Source organism: Trichosurus vulpecula, chromosome 5 (assembly GCF_011100635.1).
Source record: "Trichosurus vulpecula isolate mTriVul1 chromosome 5, mTriVul1.pri, whole genome shotgun sequence".
NCBI classification, from domain to species: Eukaryota; Metazoa; Chordata; class Mammalia; order Diprotodontia; family Phalangeridae; genus Trichosurus; species Trichosurus vulpecula.
The window spans coordinates 120345910-120364742 of NC_050577.1; the positions used below are offsets into that span (position 1 = coordinate 120345910).

At 39.2% G+C, this 18833-nt stretch overlaps 1 protein-coding gene across 1 annotated transcript in view; it reads right to left on the reverse strand.

Moving 5' to 3' along the window:
• The window catches only part of SND1 (staphylococcal nuclease and tudor domain containing 1), a 484576-nt gene that overhangs the window by 412458 nt on the left and 53285 nt on the right, over positions 1 to 18833 (reverse strand). The window contains exon 10 of the mRNA XM_036759444.1: positions 13899 to 14012. Within this exon, the coding sequence (XP_036615339.1) occupies positions 13899 to 14012 (114 nt within the window). The remainder of the gene's footprint in view (positions 1 to 13898; positions 14013 to 18833) is intronic.

Below are 18833 nucleotides of genomic sequence, written 5' to 3' on the forward strand. Positions count from 1 at the left end.
ACTTGCTCAGGGTCACAAAGCCAGTAAGCATCTGAGGTAGGATTCAAACTCAGGTCTTCCCGACTCCAAGTTCCACATTCTATCCACTGTGCCATACAAGTGCTCAAGAATAACAGGATATATACTTTCTTATACAGAAAACTTGAAAATGTGACAGAAGTGGACATAATAAGCTTAACAGAAGGAATGTCATCATTGCACATACTTTTGTAGCTTCTTTGTTAGGTTATTGTAACATATTCTACATGAGGCTTTCCTCAATAATCAAACTGAAATTGGCTGGGCAGGTCTACTGCTAAGGGACATGAACCCCAGGCTGTCCATTACATCAAGGCTCTGAATTGGTTAATGGCTGCCTACTGGCTTCCAACCATCCTTCAAGATATTGATTATGCACTCCAAGAATTGAAATTATGTGAGCCCTTATTGTAGTTACTCTTAAAGATTTACATTTTCCCTATGCACTAGACCAGAGATGTCAAACTAGAAGCCAAAACTCCCAAGAGAGTTGAACCAGACTAAAATGTAATTGGGAACTGTTTAACAAAATAAATAAAAATATAATACAATATAGATATTGGCAATCTGTGGTTTTCTAGGTCAATATGCCTTCAGCAAAGCATCCATTTCTATTTTAATATGACACCACTGCCCTAGAACATTCAAGGTCAAAGAAATCAATGGTGAAAGTTCTCAAACTAGAGAAAGAAGCCCACAGAGAATCAATCCCCATTTATGAACTTACCCAGAAAAGCCCTAATACCAGACTGCTGCTACTCAGTGACTTAAATAGAGCGTATGTTTTTATACTAGTATCGCTGATGTGAACATATGGTAGTCATTGCTGCTTCAGTGAAATGAAAAAAGCACTATGACATGACAACACAAAGGTCCCAGATCACAAGCTGCTTCCAACAGTTTAGGAACTGAGCAATTAGGATTTCAGTAGCAGGGCTAAGATCAACCTCTTTGGGAATACTGATGTGTGATCAGAGAACCTCAATTCTTATAACACATTACATTATCACAGCAAGCCTCAGACCTGAGTGGTCCCTTTCTAACATAAGAATTAATGTCATTTCCTTCTTTTAAGTCAGATGTAGATTATGCCTCATCCATGCCTGTCCATCCTAGCTACATACTCCTAGAAGTTTACCAAGATGGTTCCAACCTAATGTATTACAGGCCTTCTTTCACTATCATTTACATTGAAAAACATCAACTGTCCCTAAGTTATGACCAGGTAACCGGCCCATCTTCTTCTTATACATTTCCTTGATTTCATCCTTTAACCCTACCTCTCCTATTCAATTCTTGACTGTAATGTGTTGGAACCTACTTATGCCCACCATGGCCAAGAGAGCAGTGAACAATTTAAACTAGAAAAATTTGAAATGAGAAAGGTTAATACTACCATAAGGACCAACTGATTGGCCAGCTTGTAGAGGATACTAACGATCCTGAAGTCGATGGGTCCCACCCCAGTGATGCAAAAAATTCTGGCAAATATATCCATTTAGTGAAGAAGGCTAGATCCCCAAGCTACCACAGCAGGCTTTAGGATATTTAGGATGATCATCTAACTCCATTTGCTTAGATTCTATATTTATTGAAATACCTTCTGATCCTAATTTGGTTTTCCAGATAAATTTCTCTACAAGAAAGAGAATGTGCTGACGGACTAAAATAAACATTCCTGTCTGCTTGGCAGTCATATTTTTCTCATTTAATAGTCATTTGGTCATAAAGTATTAGAAGTGAAAGGGATCTTAGAGATCATCAAGCCCATTTCCTATACTTCAAAGACAAGAAACATGAGGTTCAGAGAATTTAAGGACAGACATTGCCCCTGGTCATACAACCTAACAGCCCAGCCTAGACTACAACTGGGACCCAGAACCTCCACCCCACTCTAGCCCTCATTTAATGCATTTTTTTTTTTTGCAAAACAACTACAGTTCCCCTAAGTATATTCTCTATCCCTGACCTCAGTTTAAAAAGAATAAATCAATATGCCAGTTTACAGATCAGATCCCTGTGAGTTCTATTAGTGTGAATCAATTCAACAGGGCTTGATCATCTGTAGATCAACAGACAGAATAGTGTTTATTGAACCTGAAAAGCTGAGGACTGGATCCTACAGCACAGGTAGAAAGCACGGATGCCATTAAGCCCAACCCAAATGTGGAGGCCTTTTCACCCACTCTTCTTACAACACCACACACATATCACCAATTAGAGTACAACAGAATGCATAATTTAACCTTTCTTTAATGATTCAAGAAGCACTTCAGGATCTCAAAGTACCTCGCTATGAACATCAACTCTCACTGTAGTGCAGGTGTGCACAAGTTTGGGTTAATATAGATTTCTAGTTGACAGAATGCCTGACAAGCCAGTCTGACAGTGCTTGAAGCCCTTTTCTCCACAAAATGCTCCCAAATTGCCTTTATGCATGCTTTGGTCCACACACTCCTCTAGTAACATGCCATGACCTGATGCCAGACTGCTGCTTGTACACGCTAGAGGCAATGGCCAACTCTGCATTTGTTCCTTTCCCTGTCCTACAGGCAGAAAATTCAGTTACTACAGCAGTTCATGGGACGTGAACACAGATGCAACAAGGCAATATTCCATAAACCCTTTACTTTGCCACAGAGAAATAAATTCACCCTGAAAACAGCGAATGACAAGGCCCCCACAAGCAAAACCTTTGCCTAAACAGTCTGTGATAAACCCTGAGGGATACAACTAGTCCCTCGATAACTGTTATCTGAAGCAGGTGGATTTCTCGAGGCATAGCTCAGCTCTCCTGTCCCTTTTCACAGAAATCCTTGAGAGACTCTCAGAGCTAAGGAGGGACAAGTCAAGGTACTACTTGGCTAGAAGACCTGTAGAAAAAACATTCTATTTCTGCTATTGCAGGAAATAGTGGGGGCATTAGTACCTCTGAGCCAGTGGTCAAAAGAGTAATGCATCAGAGGCTAAATAAGGCCACCTTAGCAAAACCTCAGTTCTCAGATATGATCAAAGAGCACCAGTCTACCAGAAATGGCATCTGACTAGGGCAGCAGCTCTGACCCTGAGGTGTATAGACTCTCAAGAAGTCTATGGTTAGATTTAGGGGGCATACTTGGATGTAAAAAAAAAAAATTGCATCTTTATTTCAATATAAGTGGTTTACTTTGTAATCCTATGTATTTCCATTTTATACATTTCATAAAATAATTCTGAGAATAAGGAAAGAAAAATGAAACAGCAGAGACAAATTCACAACTCTTCTTTCTGGAGATTTAGCCATTAAGCAGAAGGTATCTATGACTTTATCTGCCTAGAAATATTATATTTTCTGTATCAATCAGAACTGTAAGGGCTTTCTAGAGATTATCTAGCCCTGGATTCCTTTTTGTGTCTTAGCAGTCTGATTAAGGACACATAGGAAAACAATTATATCAAAATAGTTAGCAAAATATATTAAAAAAAAAAAGTTCACGGACTCCAGGCTAAGAATCCCTAATTTAGTTCCATCCCTTTTCATTTGAAAAATTGAAGAACCAAGGAACAAAACTGAAGTACTTTATCTAAGGAGTTATCAGATGTCTCTAAGACCACAATCTAGTTTGGGTTTTCTCCCCCCCTCCAAGACACTATGTGGCTTCTCCATTGAACTAATCAAACCCCGGCCCAGTGAGACTATTAGGTTTGGCTCTACTATGACTTACTCCCAACTTTAAATTTAGACCTCATACACAAAGACACAGACAGGAACACTATATCATTGCTGAAATGTAGGCTTAAAATATGCATTCACAAATTCAGTTATTTAGAACCAAATCTTATACTGGCAGTCAGTGAATTGTATTCTTAAAATTGGTGTCTGTGTCGCATATTTAGAGCTTTACTAATTAAGATATCAATTTAGATAAATTCTGAGAGCAAAGGGAGATTGGTCTTGCTTAAAATGTGCAAATGTGGTTTTCCAGAACATAAAATTTCATTAACAAACAGCTATAATTTGACTGTTCAAGAAAACCCATACCTGGTTAAAAACCTGAATTCAATCAAAGGGGCTATAGAAGCTAAGACAGCTAGGACAGACAAGTGGAGATTGGTCTAAAAGGGAAAGCTCTAAGCAACCAGACCCCATTCTACCTACTAAACCTAGAATAAGTAGGCAATAATGGAGAAAACAAGCCTTTTCCAACAGCCTCCACATGTCAGTGATATAATTGATTTCTCCAGTGTTAGGAAAAACTAATTCACTTTTCCCTAACCCCATACAAGAAAAAATTACCAGGGTTTTGCAAACAGCACGCAAGAGGGAATAATCTCAAACAGGTAAAATGAGGGGAGAATGAGGGAGAAAGTGACACATTTCCATAAGGAACTATAAATAGTCATCACCAATCAAGAGTACTAAGAAAAGACTGTTCGAGTCACTAACTCTTGAATGAAGTAAGAAAAACAGACTGTATAGGTAAGTCAGCTAAAGCAAAAAAGTTGGCTCTAATTTGGCCAGTCAGCGAATTTATCAACTAAGAGAAGAAAAGGAAAGCATCTACATTTTAACTCAATACATCCAAAATTACACTGTCTAGAAAAGCATATGGATCTGGGGAAGAAGTGAGGCAGGAAATGAAAGAACAAATTCTTAACTAAATATATTATGTCATATTACTTAATAGAGACATTAAATATTAAATAGTTATCAGCTTCAAAACTCAAAATTCATTTCTTTCTACTTCATGAGGGCAGGACATGAAAGACTGTAGGATTTTACTACACTCAATTTTTTAGTTTATCAATTTCTATCTACTCTATCTGGCACCTTCTGATCAATTTGCATTTTGCAGGATGGAGGCAGACCTCTCTAATAGAGTATTGCTGACTCTTCAACACTGACTATACAGGCGTCCTAAAAATCCTAGTGAAATTTAAGACTTAATAGCTTAAAACTGCACTAAGCCTCTTGGAATACTTGGCATTTTATAATTATCTAACAATAATGGCCACAAAAAGTGTTACAAATTGAAAGAGCATAATGGTTTGCCAAAAGAAACCATTTATATTTTTGATTGTAAGTTCCTTGAGGGCAGGGACTGTCTTTTGCCTCTTTTTGTATCCTTAGCACAGTGCCTGGCACAAAGTGGGGTACTTAAATGTTTATTGAATTGAACTGAATATGCAAACAGAAGTCTGAAAAAAGCCATGGGGAAGAAGCACTGAAGTGAGAGGTGAGGAAAGATAAAAGTAAGGCAGCAGGAAGTGTTGGCAGAGAGGAGGCAGGCTTATTAGAGCAATTTAGCAAAGGTGGGAAAGACATAACTACCTTAAACAGAAGAGGAAAAAACCACTGGACTCTTTCCTCAAGTAGACAGTACACATTAAAAGGAAAAGCAAAGAGCCCAAACAAACTTCCCCTTTCATATGAAAAATGAAAAACAATATTAAAAAAGTTTTAAGTAATATCAAATCTCATCCTCTTTCAGCCTGCCAATTTAGACCATATCTCAATGGCCAATTATAGAGCTATCACTCAGCTCTCTCATTCAGAAGAGAATAGAGACATTTATTCCTTCACTGTTGCTACTGTAGAAGATTAAGAGGAAAGAAGTTAGAGGAATAATAATAATAGCAGACATTTATATAATTCATTAGAATATAAACACACTGTAAAGAGGGACTTTCACATGTCCAGGACTCCAGGCCCAGCACTCTATCCACTGTGGCACCACCTGCCTACCAAGATCCTACAGATGCTACTGTTAGAATGGATATTTCTATTTATTTTTGCTACATGCTAGTGCAGTAAAACATGAATCGAATATATAACTGTAACTCTCAAAAGTATGAAGAAGTAGCTGACCTGGAAAATAAATATTATGTCCCCTGAAAAATATGTATCAATATATGGAGAAAGTTTTTTAATATCCAGCCATCTCTCAACATTCATGAGTTTTACATTCATGGTTTTGGTTTTGTAGCATACTGAAGGAACACTAAAAAAGGGTAAGTCATAAATGCATAAATACTCTATATTATTAATCTATTTTATCATCTACTACCATAAGTATACATACATAAATTAATTATGAACAATTAAATTTTGTTAAAAGTTTCAGTGCCCTAAAGAACTACAAGCTACATACTCTCTTTGGGATGCATTTTCTTTGTCTCTCTACCATCCAGACTCAGTCATGTGATGATCTTTGTATCTTGCTCTTTTCTTAGGAGAAGGAAATCCACAAAGCAGTTGCTGCAGCTACAGTGGCAACTGCAAAGACTCTGCATAGTGTGGGAGATATTCATCTCTTGAGCATAAAAACTGCAACTGTTTTTATGGGTGCAGTGTGTCGTTTTACTTGTTTTTTGTGTTAAATAAATATAATCAAAATGATTAAAAATAAAGGTTGGGGGGGGAAGGGAGTTATTCACAGTTTTTCATTCTTACAGGGGGTCCTCCACCCCTGACCCCTGTGAATATCAAGGGATGGCTACTTTTTAAATTTTTCAAGTAATGAAAATCTGATAGACAAAAATCTGAAAGTAAAGTAAACCTCCAAATTTCAAAATTCAGTTGAAATTATTTATTCAACAAATATTTATCAAGCACCTAATGGGTTTAAGATACTCTGCCAGAAACTCTGATGAAAACATGAATAAGATTGAATTTCTGCCCTTATTGAATTTGAAAATTCCATACATACCAATAATGTAGACTGTGACAATTTAAAGATGGGAAAGGACTGTCACTTCTGAGGATCAAGGAAGGAGGCTTTGAGAAGTAGATAGTACTTAAGCTTAGGCTTTGAGAAATAAGTAGGAATTGTCAGGTAAGGGATATTTCAGGAATGGAATCAATATAAGCTGAGGCCAAGAGATGCCAGGCACATCCAAAGAAGAGCAATTTGCCTGGTTTAGCTGGAGTACAGGGCACATGAAGGAAAGGATGAAATGATAAACTGGGGACAAATCATGAAAGGTTCTGAATGCCAAAATAATAAGAAGACTTGGGCTATGTAAAAGAGTCCATAAATAGGGTGGTGGAAGTAGGAATGGAGAGAGAAAAGGAAAGATGCGAGGTTATACACTAATGCCTTGTTGGTGGAGCTGTAAACTGATCCAACCACTCTGGAGAACAATTTGGAACTATGCCCAAAGGGCTATAAAACTGTGCATACCCTTTGATCCAGCAATACCACTACTAGGTCTGTATCCCAAAGAGATCATAAAAAAAAGGAAAAGGACACACATGTACAAAAATAATTTATAGCAGCTCTTTTTGTGGCGGCAAAGAACTGGAAATTGATGGGATGTCCATCAATTGGAGAACAGCTGAACAAGTTATGATATATGAATGTGATAGAATACTATTGTTTCATAAGAAACGATGAGCAGGCAAACTTCAGAAAAACTAGAAAAGACTTGCATGAACTGATGCTCAGTGAAGTGAGCAGAACCAGGAGAACACAGTAACAGCAACACTATGCGAAGACTCACTTTGTTAGACTTAACTCTTCTGAACAATGCAGTGATCTAAGACAATGCAAAAAGACTTATGATAGAAAATGCTATCCACAACCAGAGAAAAAACTATGGAGTCTGAATGCAGATTGAAGCATACTATTTTCTCTTTTTTTGTCGATGTTTTCTTTCTCATGGTTTTTCCCTTTGGCTCTGATTCTTCTTTATAACATGACTAATGTGGAAATATGTTTAATATGATTATACATGTATAGCCTATATCAGACTGCATGCCATCTTGAGGAGTGAGGACTGGAGAGAGGGGGAAAATTTTAGAACTCAAAATCTTACAAAAGTGAACGTTGAAAACTAAAAATAAATAATTTTTTTTTTAAAAAAAGATGCAAGGTTGTAGGAGAATTAGCTAACAAAATGCCTGAACTGCCAGAAAAATACTTAAGAGTAGCTTGAATAAGAGAGGTATTAAAAGAAAGCCAATTGGGGACCAATCTTCAAAAGCACATAAAATCCTGAAATTAACCCCTCTGGTGGATTGAACTTAATCTTCAGTAAGCTAATGGAATATACGTTATGAGGAAAACAACAAACACATTTCAGGGAGGGGTAGAGAAGGGCAAGATACCAAAAGAAGCAATCAAGGAGGAGAGGAAGGTAAGAGGGAGCAGTGCGCCAATCCAACCATCAAAACAATCCAATTACAAAAGAAGCAGATAAACAAACACCTACTTCCAGGGCCGCTAAACACAAGCTTATGCAGTTCTAGTTAGCACAGGCAAGGGAAAGAGCCATGAAGTTGAAATGGGGTGAAACAGTAACAACAGTACTAACATAGCAACATGAAAGTGACCTCAAATCAGGAGGAGGGGGAAGGCTGACTGGGAAACAGGGCAACTAGACCCCAAGCATAGTAACCCTCCAAATGATACCAAGTGTAGTGAGGCTGCCAAAGCCTCACAGGGACAGAGAATTACTGCTGCAGCCCACAGGAGGCAGCAGAGGTGAGACACATGAGAACATCGGTACCAAGATCAGATAAATTGGAAGGAGTTCAAAGCTGTATTATAATAGTATTGATTAAATGGCTGGAGGGACTAACTTATAAAGACAGATTAAGAAGGAGCCTGACCATCCAGGATATAAATATATAATAATAGAACAAAAAATGCAATGTCTGAAGCAGACACATTCAAAGGTCTCTTGGGAGAACCTTATGGAAGAGAATGGTTTAAAAAGGAGAAAAGAAATCAAATCAAATAGAAATTAAGACATTCTGGTAGTAAGTAAGATGAATCCCTCCAAGACGGCAGACCAGAGGACAGGGAAGTCAGTTAGGTGGGTATCAATAGTCCAAGAAAGAGACACAAGAATCTGAAATAGGGTGGTGGTAGCAGAAATGAAAAGAAGAGAACCAACAGGTGCTACTTTCCCCCCAAAAAACAGATTCAGAGCTTACAGTTTGAGTAAATTTCAGATTTGGTTAGAAACAACAGCAGAATATGCATGCAAAAGAATCATGCCATCTCCCCAGGTACCAAGTGATTCAAAACCTCTACAAAGAGTGAAACATTTACCCTGTAGCTTTGGGCTACCTTCATCCCAGGAACAGATCAGCCTGTTTCTCTAAATGATTAAACCTTAACTACTATTCCCAAAAGAGGGGTGAGCCACAAGCTGGGGTCATCATTAGATGAGTAAAGACCCACCCACTACTTTTGCATAACTATTTTATAAGTCACCCAAACACAGATGGTTTCAAGCACTCTTCTCTAAAATACCTACATCAAACACACCTGATGCTGGTACAGAACGCCTCTGCCAGGGCTCTAACATATTAAAAGTCTTTTGATCACAATGCTCCAGTCTCAAAATCGCTCCCCTGGAAACCAGTAAAATGCCATATTCATTTCAAAGAGGCTTTGCTTTTCTCCAATCCCTAGTGCCAAGCTAGAATCTCTCTATAATTTGCTATTTGCCTTATGCTCCCAGTCACACGCCAAAGATCATAGTCAGTAGGTTTATTGGTTTGCCCCTGACATAACTTAGAGACTTTGGCCCTCTAGCTTTAAACCATTTGTGCATGACTGGGACAGAAGCAGCTAAATAAGGCTATAGCTTTATAGTCCAAGAGGATCAGTCAATTTGCCTTTAAAAATCTAAACTGAAGGGAATAGGTTCAAAACTGCTTTTAATTGTTTCTGAATGAGAAGTACCCTGGAGCTATGTGAAAGACAGAACTATACAATGGATGTAGCTATGAGCACCCAAACTGCCCTGCTTCTGACAAAAGCCTTCAGGAATCCCAAAAAATGTTCATAAAAAGCATGTAACTGCAGCTCTTGTATACAAAGTAAATGCTTACAGAGAAACCCCAGTAGGGTAACACCTGGGGAACAAGGGTCCCAAAATAAATGGAGCACAAAGAGAAAAGTAATAAGATTTGGGGAAAAGTGATCTTGTAGTATTTTGGTCTTAAAAATACCATCTTCCTACTCTTCTACCAAATCCAGCATGCTTTCTGGCAATCAACCATGTAGAATACAGAGATGGATTTGTAGAAAGAGTAAATGACCACAGAAGACAGAAGAAGGAGAATGTGACTTACAGAGAACTCAACATCGGAAAGAACACTGGACTTAAAAAAAATGCTGATGACATAGGAAAAGAGTCGTGTAGAAAGGCTCAACCATTCACTGACCAACGTGTCAATGAGCCTAGGCTACTCACTTCCTTTTCTGGACCTGCAAAATATGGAGGTAAGGAACCATGAAAGTGAATGCTGTGTAATTATAATAAGTAACTTTGGTTCCTGAGAAGAATGAGAAAAATGCCCTTCTATCCCTTTCTTGAAGAGGTGCTAAGGCTATGGGTACAGAACACTGCATAAACCATCAGACTCAGCTGAAGTGTTGGTTAGTTTTGATGAACTTTTTTTCCTCTTTTTTTATTCTAAGGGTTGGGTTGCTGAGAAAAAAAGAGGGGAGAAAACTATTTAAAATAAAAGTAATGTAAAAATAGAAGATATCAAAAAACTTAACAAGGAGAAAGGCAGGATCACATGATTCCCAAGCTCCCTTCCAGCTTTAGTGTTTTAACATTTTTTTAAAATGCCAATCAGGGAAAACAATAAAAGCTGTTCAAGATGGCAGATTCTGGGCTTCTAATCTGCTGCACTCTCCCAGGGTCCCAAGCTGGGGTAAGGAAAAGAATGCACACCTGAGAGGTCTAATATATATGGCATTACAAAAGAAGTTGACTTCCTACGTATCAGAATTTAGAGAGAATTTAACTGTAAAATGAAAACTATTTCAAGGCAAATTTCAATTTTGCCTATCTTTCCCAACTACAATACCATTGCAAAAGGGGATTTTACCAGGGAATCAACTAGCTCCTTTATCAGTTGCCTAGGAACTACATTTCCTCTGTCATTAACACTCAAATGTCACTCAAAGCCCAATGCAACAATAAAGTATGGGGCTTTCCAGTTCTAGGTCTAAGTCAAATGCTCACTAGAAGTCCTAAGATTACACAATATCCTTTAGGGCAACAGCAGAAAAGAAAAAAAAAACCAGAAGTCTTTTTCCAAGACTTAGCACAAGTTTCTGTGTGCCAAACACCAGGATAACAAAACCAACTACACACACCTCTGATGTATTTGTTAAAGCACTGAAACTCAGGTCACCAAGGGGACCCTCTTCATATATTCTATATAAGATCCAAAAAGTTAACATCTCCAAAGATTGAAACACTGCTTCCACAGAATAACTCATTGTCACTAAAATACAGGCACTTCCTAAGTACTGTATTGCAAAATGATGAAAGATCCCTATGAAGAAGCTTTTATTTCTACTTCTAATTTATGAACAGTACAAATCAATAAAAATACTTGTAATAGAATCATCTGACCAAAATCTTTATTGGACACAAATCCTACAACCAACCCCAACCTGGTATGCTTCTAGTCATCTAGACAGATATCTACCCAAAATCCAAAGTGTCTATGAAGAACCTTTCCTGAAATTACAATGGTTCCTTCAATTATGCTGTTTCATTAAAAATCCTTCCTTCAGTGGGAATAACACACACACACACACACACATCTGCGCATGTATGCACACACAAATCTCTCACAAAAACATCTTTTTCAGAAAAGGGGAAGGAGGAAAGAATACCTTTAGGCAACATTTTTTTGTTGTTGCTAATGTCCTACTTGGCATCTATATAATTCAAGGCAAAGGAATTAAAAAACTTTGCCTCCTACACACATACCCTCCAACCAAATAAAGATCACAATGGACTATCCAGTTAATGGAATCCTAACAGAACTTAAAGAATCTGGAAGTATAGAATAAATAAAATCTAACCCTCTATTTCCCTCACCTTGCTGTATGAATGAATGAAAAAGCATTCATCAATCCTATTACCCAAGCGTTTTCCTGAGAGTTAGCAATATCATGAAGGTAAGTATAGGGAAAGAAAAAAAAAAAGAAATCAATCTGTCTCCCCAAGCCAAAAAGAATACTAAAGCTCTGAACCTGAAATGATTACTGAAAAGTCTAGAACCAATTCTAAATTCCATCCATACCAATTCTTCAGCCAGGAGCAACAAATCTTTTTACCCTTGGAGGAGATACTGGGTCACTGGAAATTTCACTCCATAAAATTTGCTGCTACCCCACCCCATACTGTAAGAGAACCTCTGGCCACCTCACACCTACCACAACTTTGGAAAACTGCTTAAAACTCAACTCCAAAACCTACTTTAAAATGTTACTTTGGCTGGTGGTGCAAGCACAAAAGTTAAACTATGGGAATTTCAAAGTCATGGTTGCTGTGGGAACACTGCAAGGCAGAGATGTAGAATTGTGCATTACTTTCAACACTGATAAAACTGGAAATGTATATTTACTCTGTGCAACGAGGCAGAGCCACAGTTACTAAGAGAACCTTAGTTTGGCATTTCCAGACTTTCGGGGATTTAAATTCTCATCCTTACTGAAGCATTGTTTGCTGCATCAAATTGCCTCTTTTAGTGAAGAAGAAAAAAAGAAAGAGAATGAACTGACAGGCCAGACATCCAAATGAACTCATTTTGCATGCGTTTTTAATGCATGATCTGTTTTAAAAGATAATCATGGTATTTTTATTTTACCCTTATGTGCTATCTCTATTATCTCACAGAAAATTAAAAGAGGACACGAATTTCAATGTGTAAAAAGTACAGATATGTCTTCCTGCAGAACTCTACAGGAACAAATTTGTTCCCTTCAAAAAAAAAAAAAAGAGAGACAAGAGAGAAGGCTGGCAAAGATGCATTTGACAAACACTACCTTTTTTTTTTAAACCCCAACACCTGCACAGGGCAGGATTGAAATTCTCAAACTTGTCCAAACACTTGCCAACTGATACTCATTAATTAAGGACCTATTTTTGGACCCATCCAAAAATGTTTAATACATTAGTTACCAAAAGGCAAAAATAAAAGTCACAAAGTAACTTACAACCTGTGAAGTTGTGCTGTGTCCAACCTCACCAGTACACCAAACACTTCTCATGATGCGGAGAGATGGGTGCTATACAACTGAGCTATCTAAAAAGCACTCGTGAGCTCCCTGAGTCTTGGTCCAAAGCACAGATCTGCAGAAGTCAGTGGCACATCTAACAAGAGCCTGAGCAGCTCAGCAGCTGTGATCTCAAACTCAATTCTGGTGTAGAAATGTCATTCTACTATGACTACAGGGATGAGTGGCTAGAGCTGGCCCTGAAGCCCAGAGGCTCTACTGCTACCACACACTGGCTATGTGACCCTGAACAGGTTGCCACCTCTCATCACTCTAGTCTAAGTTGAAAAGAAGGTACTAATCTGCTTTGGAGGAGGGAATAATCACAGGTATAGGTACAATATCTACAACTACCACTTATAAAAGGCTGGCAAGTGAATATACCCATGAAAAGGAGACGGGCATCGTTTCAGGTAAAACAAGGAAACAGAACTAAAACTGTGAGATTAAGCTGACCAAAGAGAAATGGTGCCACGAAACCAATCACCTCCTGGTGATAATGATGTTGGGACCATCCCTTCCTCAAGATCCAGAATAAAATAGTTAAGAATACTTATTTATCAAGTGTCCTCTCTTGTACATTCCAACTACTGAAAATGACTGCAAACACAAAGAAGAAAGGACAACAAAGACTCCAATACTGCCCATCCAAGTGAGGTAAAGTTGTGGGGTTGTATGCATTGGAGGCTGGCCAAAGGTTACAGAAACACTACTGCAGGTATATCCTGGCATGGTATTCAGAATTCTAAGATGATTTCCCTTCTTCATTTCCAAATATATCCCCCATAGTGCAGTTACCTTCCTGCTTTTTCTCCACAGTTTTCTAAACATGACTGACACCCTCCCCATTCTCACCTGTGTGCTCTCTCCCTCCAGTCTCGGGGGCCGGATGCTGGACAGGTGGATGGTCTTGTAGTCCCCAGAGTTCAGTTTCACAACAATGGCATCAGCATTCAACACTTGCATCACCTGTGAGAAAGAAGACATAACAGACAGGTGTTGTTTCAATAATTCCAGTGTGTCAAAAGTGCTAAAGAAAAGACTCAGGCTACTCACAAGCCAGTAAATGGCAAAAGCCCACCACTTAAGATCTTTCACAGGGCCATCCTAAATGTATCAGTCCCAGATTTTATTAGCAACTGGCATTTTCCCCAACAACAAAACTGTATCATTCTCAAAGAAAAATCTCTCTCTTTTTTTTTTTAACTACGGTACAAGATATTTATATGGCTTAACAATCGGAAAACTAAACTGTCACATTTCTCTCGAGCCCCACTCAGAGCCACCAGGCATCAGAAAAAATCAGTTTCAGCTATATATTCAACTCTACGGAACTGCAAAAGTTTCCTACTCTTCTGTCCATGTGACAAGATAAACTAGATGCCGGTCCATTTGGCCACAAAGGACTTCAAACTAAACCATCAAACTGAAGGACATGTTCATCATCCCCCCCATAGGGCCCCAAAGGCCTGGAAGCTTTTTTTATTTGCATACCCTTCAAACAGGCCAAGTCTTTATCCATTTTAGAGGATCATCCAACTTCATACTAAGAAAGTGAAGGTTTTACAGTATGAGAAAATGCTAAAGATAATAGAAAACCAAATGAGAGTTTTTAATTAGGTAGAAAATAGAAGGTGGTGGGCTCCATAAAATACCAGTCAAAAGGGGGCAGAAAGCAGATTGAGAGTAAGATATAAGTCCATGGAAAGCTAGGCAGGGTTGACCACTGTAGTGGTGTGCCAGGATTATTGCCAATAAGTAGTGGAAGCAAGCTGGGGAAGAATAGATAGAAGGCCAGGAATATAATGGAGGGTCTGAAAAAATTAGAGTAGGTAAGTAGGGTAAAGAAAAAATGGAATACAACTGTTTTCCCAACTCTACAACTCAAGTGAATTGCAGATAAAAAACATCAAATGACCTGCCCCAAATCAGCCATTATAATATGAAAGATTCTGCCTTAGCAACTGCTTTCTAAGAATTCTAAAAATCATGGAAGCTGAACATAAGAAACTCTCCAGCCAGAATCATACACCTCGCTTATACAAAAAAAAAAAAAAAATACCATTAAGTTCTAAAGGAAGTAAATATATGAACTGGTGGCCATTCTAAGAATTCAAATTCATTCTAAGTGCAAAAAACAACCCCAATATGTTCTTTGTACTTCTGCCAATTTGAGACTCGAAATATTACCGAAGTGCCAGATACAAACCCAACGAAACCAGAGGGGTCCTAGGACCTACCCAAAACACAAAAGGTTGGAAAGAAAGCAAAGTGTTAGTACACTGTCTCCTCAACTGTCCAACACTGGAGGAAAGAGGTACCGCTATTACAAAAATAATGAATAAAAAGAGTCAGGAGAGGCTTACAGAACACATAGTGTCAGCTACACATGATCCAAACCAAACCACCTGTGGTGTCTTATATGCAGCCAAGGCCTTCTCATTTCCAAGCTTTTGCTCGTACTGCTCTCCCTAATCTCCATATGTTAGAATATCTACCCTTAAGGTCTAGCTCACTCAAATGCTAACCAGGATCCAACTGTGGATTCCATCAGAGGGTTGCACTTGAGGACCTAGAGGGCCACATGTGGCCTCAAGGCCACAGGTTCCCCACCCCTGTCAAGCCCTCTATGAAGCCTTTCCTGAATCCACACCATCACTCACCACTATCACTACTCACTCAAAACAGAAAAACTCCTTCCTTCATAGGGTCTTGTGACTTCACAGTACAGTTAGGATGCACTTGCTTTGTGTATATAGATCTAGAACTGGAGGGGAGCCCAGAGGACAGCAAGTCCAGCCCCCTCACTTTATAAATAAGGAAACTTGAGAAGAGGAAAATCAAATTACTTGCCCAGGGTCACATAGCTAATTACCTACTGCCTCTCTCCTTTTAAGTTCTGAGACTGTAAACTCTATAGTGACAAGGACCATATATTAATTATCTTTGCCTCTCTCCCAGCAACTAAGGACGGGTTTTGTACATAACAGGCACTTAACAGATACTTGGTAAATGAGCATAACCATGGCCTCTCCACACCTCTTAAAATGGCCCTAGAAGGAGTCTGAATTGGCAGTAACAGATGATAAGAGAACAGTTGTGGATTAACTGTGAGGGTTACACAGAAAATCCTCAAACTATTGCAGAAGAAACAATCATTAAAAGCAAAATCAGAACACAAAAAAGGCAAAGCCTGGGGGGGTGGAGGTGGGGGGGATGCCAAGCTTCTAGGCAGAATATTCAAAAGCTATAAGCAATACTGACCCTACCTCCCCAAGAAAAATACAAGGGAGGACAAAGGCACAAATTTACATAGCCAACAGTCTTAAACTATCAATTACCAGCAATGAAGGAATATTCCTGCAATTAGCACTTTAAAATATCTAGATTTTTTTTAACCTTTCACAGTTATTCAAAGAAGAGGGGAGAACAGAAGGTAAAGTGACGTATACTGATCACACCTTCAGCTTAAGATCACTAGAGGTCAGGACCCAAGGGCAGGTGTACCTAGGTTGCCAACAGTCATCACTAACTACACTAGCTTAGCAGCAGGTTCTTGGAGCTGTAAATGTTAGGCCACAGCAACAGACTCTCTTTTCAACATCTCTCTGATTAGAAACCTCCTCTTCAGAAGATGCACGCTGTGACGCTTCCAGCCAAATGAGGTCTGGGTTTCTGGTGATGAGGCTTTGGTGGATACGTGTGGGGGCTTTTTTTTTTCTCCCTGTAAATTGTGTCATTACTGTCAGGAGAACGAGCAGCTTCTAAGCAGAGACATGAAGTAAGCAATAAAAATATTGGTTATAGTCATGTACTGTTTAGTCAGTATAATGCAGAGTGGATCACTTAACTACCAAAGGCCGCACCATTCCCATCATTACAGATCATATTTATAGCAGTAATACCACTACTTACGGTGCCTTTCATCAGAATATCTTAGTTCGCCCACACCATTCACACTCTCCACATGCTATAAGATCAATTATCACCCCTTGCTGCTTTCCCCTACCAAGCCAAAAGATACCCTGAGGCACAAAAGCAGGCAACCTATACCAAGCAAGACACTAGTGGATCTATGAGACATGCAAAATAAATCCAACTCCTGGCCCACTCTGCCAAAACCCATCCTAATTTTTAGCTGTAAAAAGAACAAATCAGAATAGTTCAATGGTGACACTGTACTCAATAAGGGATACCCTAAGTTGCTGCTAGGCTCATATCAGAAACAAAGCATTAGCAATCTCTGGCACTGATGGCTGAACACTAAGGAATAGCTTTTCACTGCATTCTCAATATGCTGAATACCCCTGCAATACTCTACTTCAGGGGTGTTCAGTGTCTTTTTCAAGGCTACTTTCTCCAATACTTGGAGGCTCAGCAAAAGAAATAAAGGTCTCATAAGAGATCTTCATAGCCACAAGGATTCTAAAAATAGGTACTGCCAGTTCCCAAGGGTCCTCAGAAATACCAAAGTGGCTGTAGCCTGGATAGAGGTGAAGTCTTTACAGGGCAACAGTGGTATCCTACAAATACTACAGGTGACTCTCAAAGCCAGAATATCGTATCACTTTGATGGTGCTACTAAATATGTGATGTGACATAATTCCCTCTCAGATGCTGCTGTGAACACAGCTGCTGGCTGCGTTTACTGGTCTTGCTACTGCTGTTCCGTGAGGCCTCATGTTGGATCACTGCCTCTTCTTCCCTCCCTTCTGCCCCAGAAATGGTGAGGCAAAAAGTGTCCACTCCGCTATTCATTATGCTCATGTCCAGAAGCACAGCAAAATTCACTTTCCCAGTTCTTGTAAATGTGGTACAGCTAACATCCTTTGACCTACACTGCCTATGATTAGGGCCCTTAGCGATACCCAGCAATTTCCAAAGGCAAGAGCCTTTGACACCACCCAGGCAAAATTAAATGGCAAAACACTAGTAGCTCTAGAAATAAGAAACAATGAATTCCTATTCCAATTTCTCACTACTGTGGACATTTCCCCCAGGAAGCCAGTTCACCTGCTAAACTCCACAATCATGCCACCACCCATTTGTAGTGATGATACAGGGCAAGTGTTCAAACCAAACAGCTCCCTGGTTTCCTGGTCATCATACCACCAAAATCAAGGTAGTTAGTGCTTAGAATATCATTCTCATGTGGTCAAGTAGCACTACCCTAGTAAAGGCTGTATTCTACAGGCCTGGATGAGACCAGGAGAGGCAGAGATCTTTGATGTTTCACAGTCCCAGTAGAAAACAGCAAAGGCTAATCCAGAGTTTCAATTGGAAACCATTCTCAGGAAATACACGGAGCCAAAAAAAGGAGACTAGTAATATATTAAAGCAGGATTTCTGCAACATGATCATAAAGACCCAGTCATAGTTCCTTTCTTTGGACACCCTAGGCATAGCCATCACCTTTATGTAGCCTTAAAATGTAATCTTATTTAAATGAGTAGGGACCACTCCCTCCAATTATTTTGTAACTGTTCTAAGTTCTTCATGTAACTAAGGCACGGCATTGAGAGAACTCCATTTTTAAGACCATGTTCCAACTATGAATGTTAGTCAGGCCCACAAAAACCTCAAGATCCGCAGGATCCAGCAAGAAATGTCAGTGAAGCCAAAACATACACTCAAGGCCCTATGGCCCGGATCAGCAACAATCAGCAAAATGACACAAGGAAAGCAGACTGGGAAGCTGGCAAGGAAGGGTAGGCAGAAAAGTCCCAGCTAATCAGCATGAAGGGAACATGCTCCCTTGCTAACCTAATGCGACAAGGCAAGCTCCCCCAT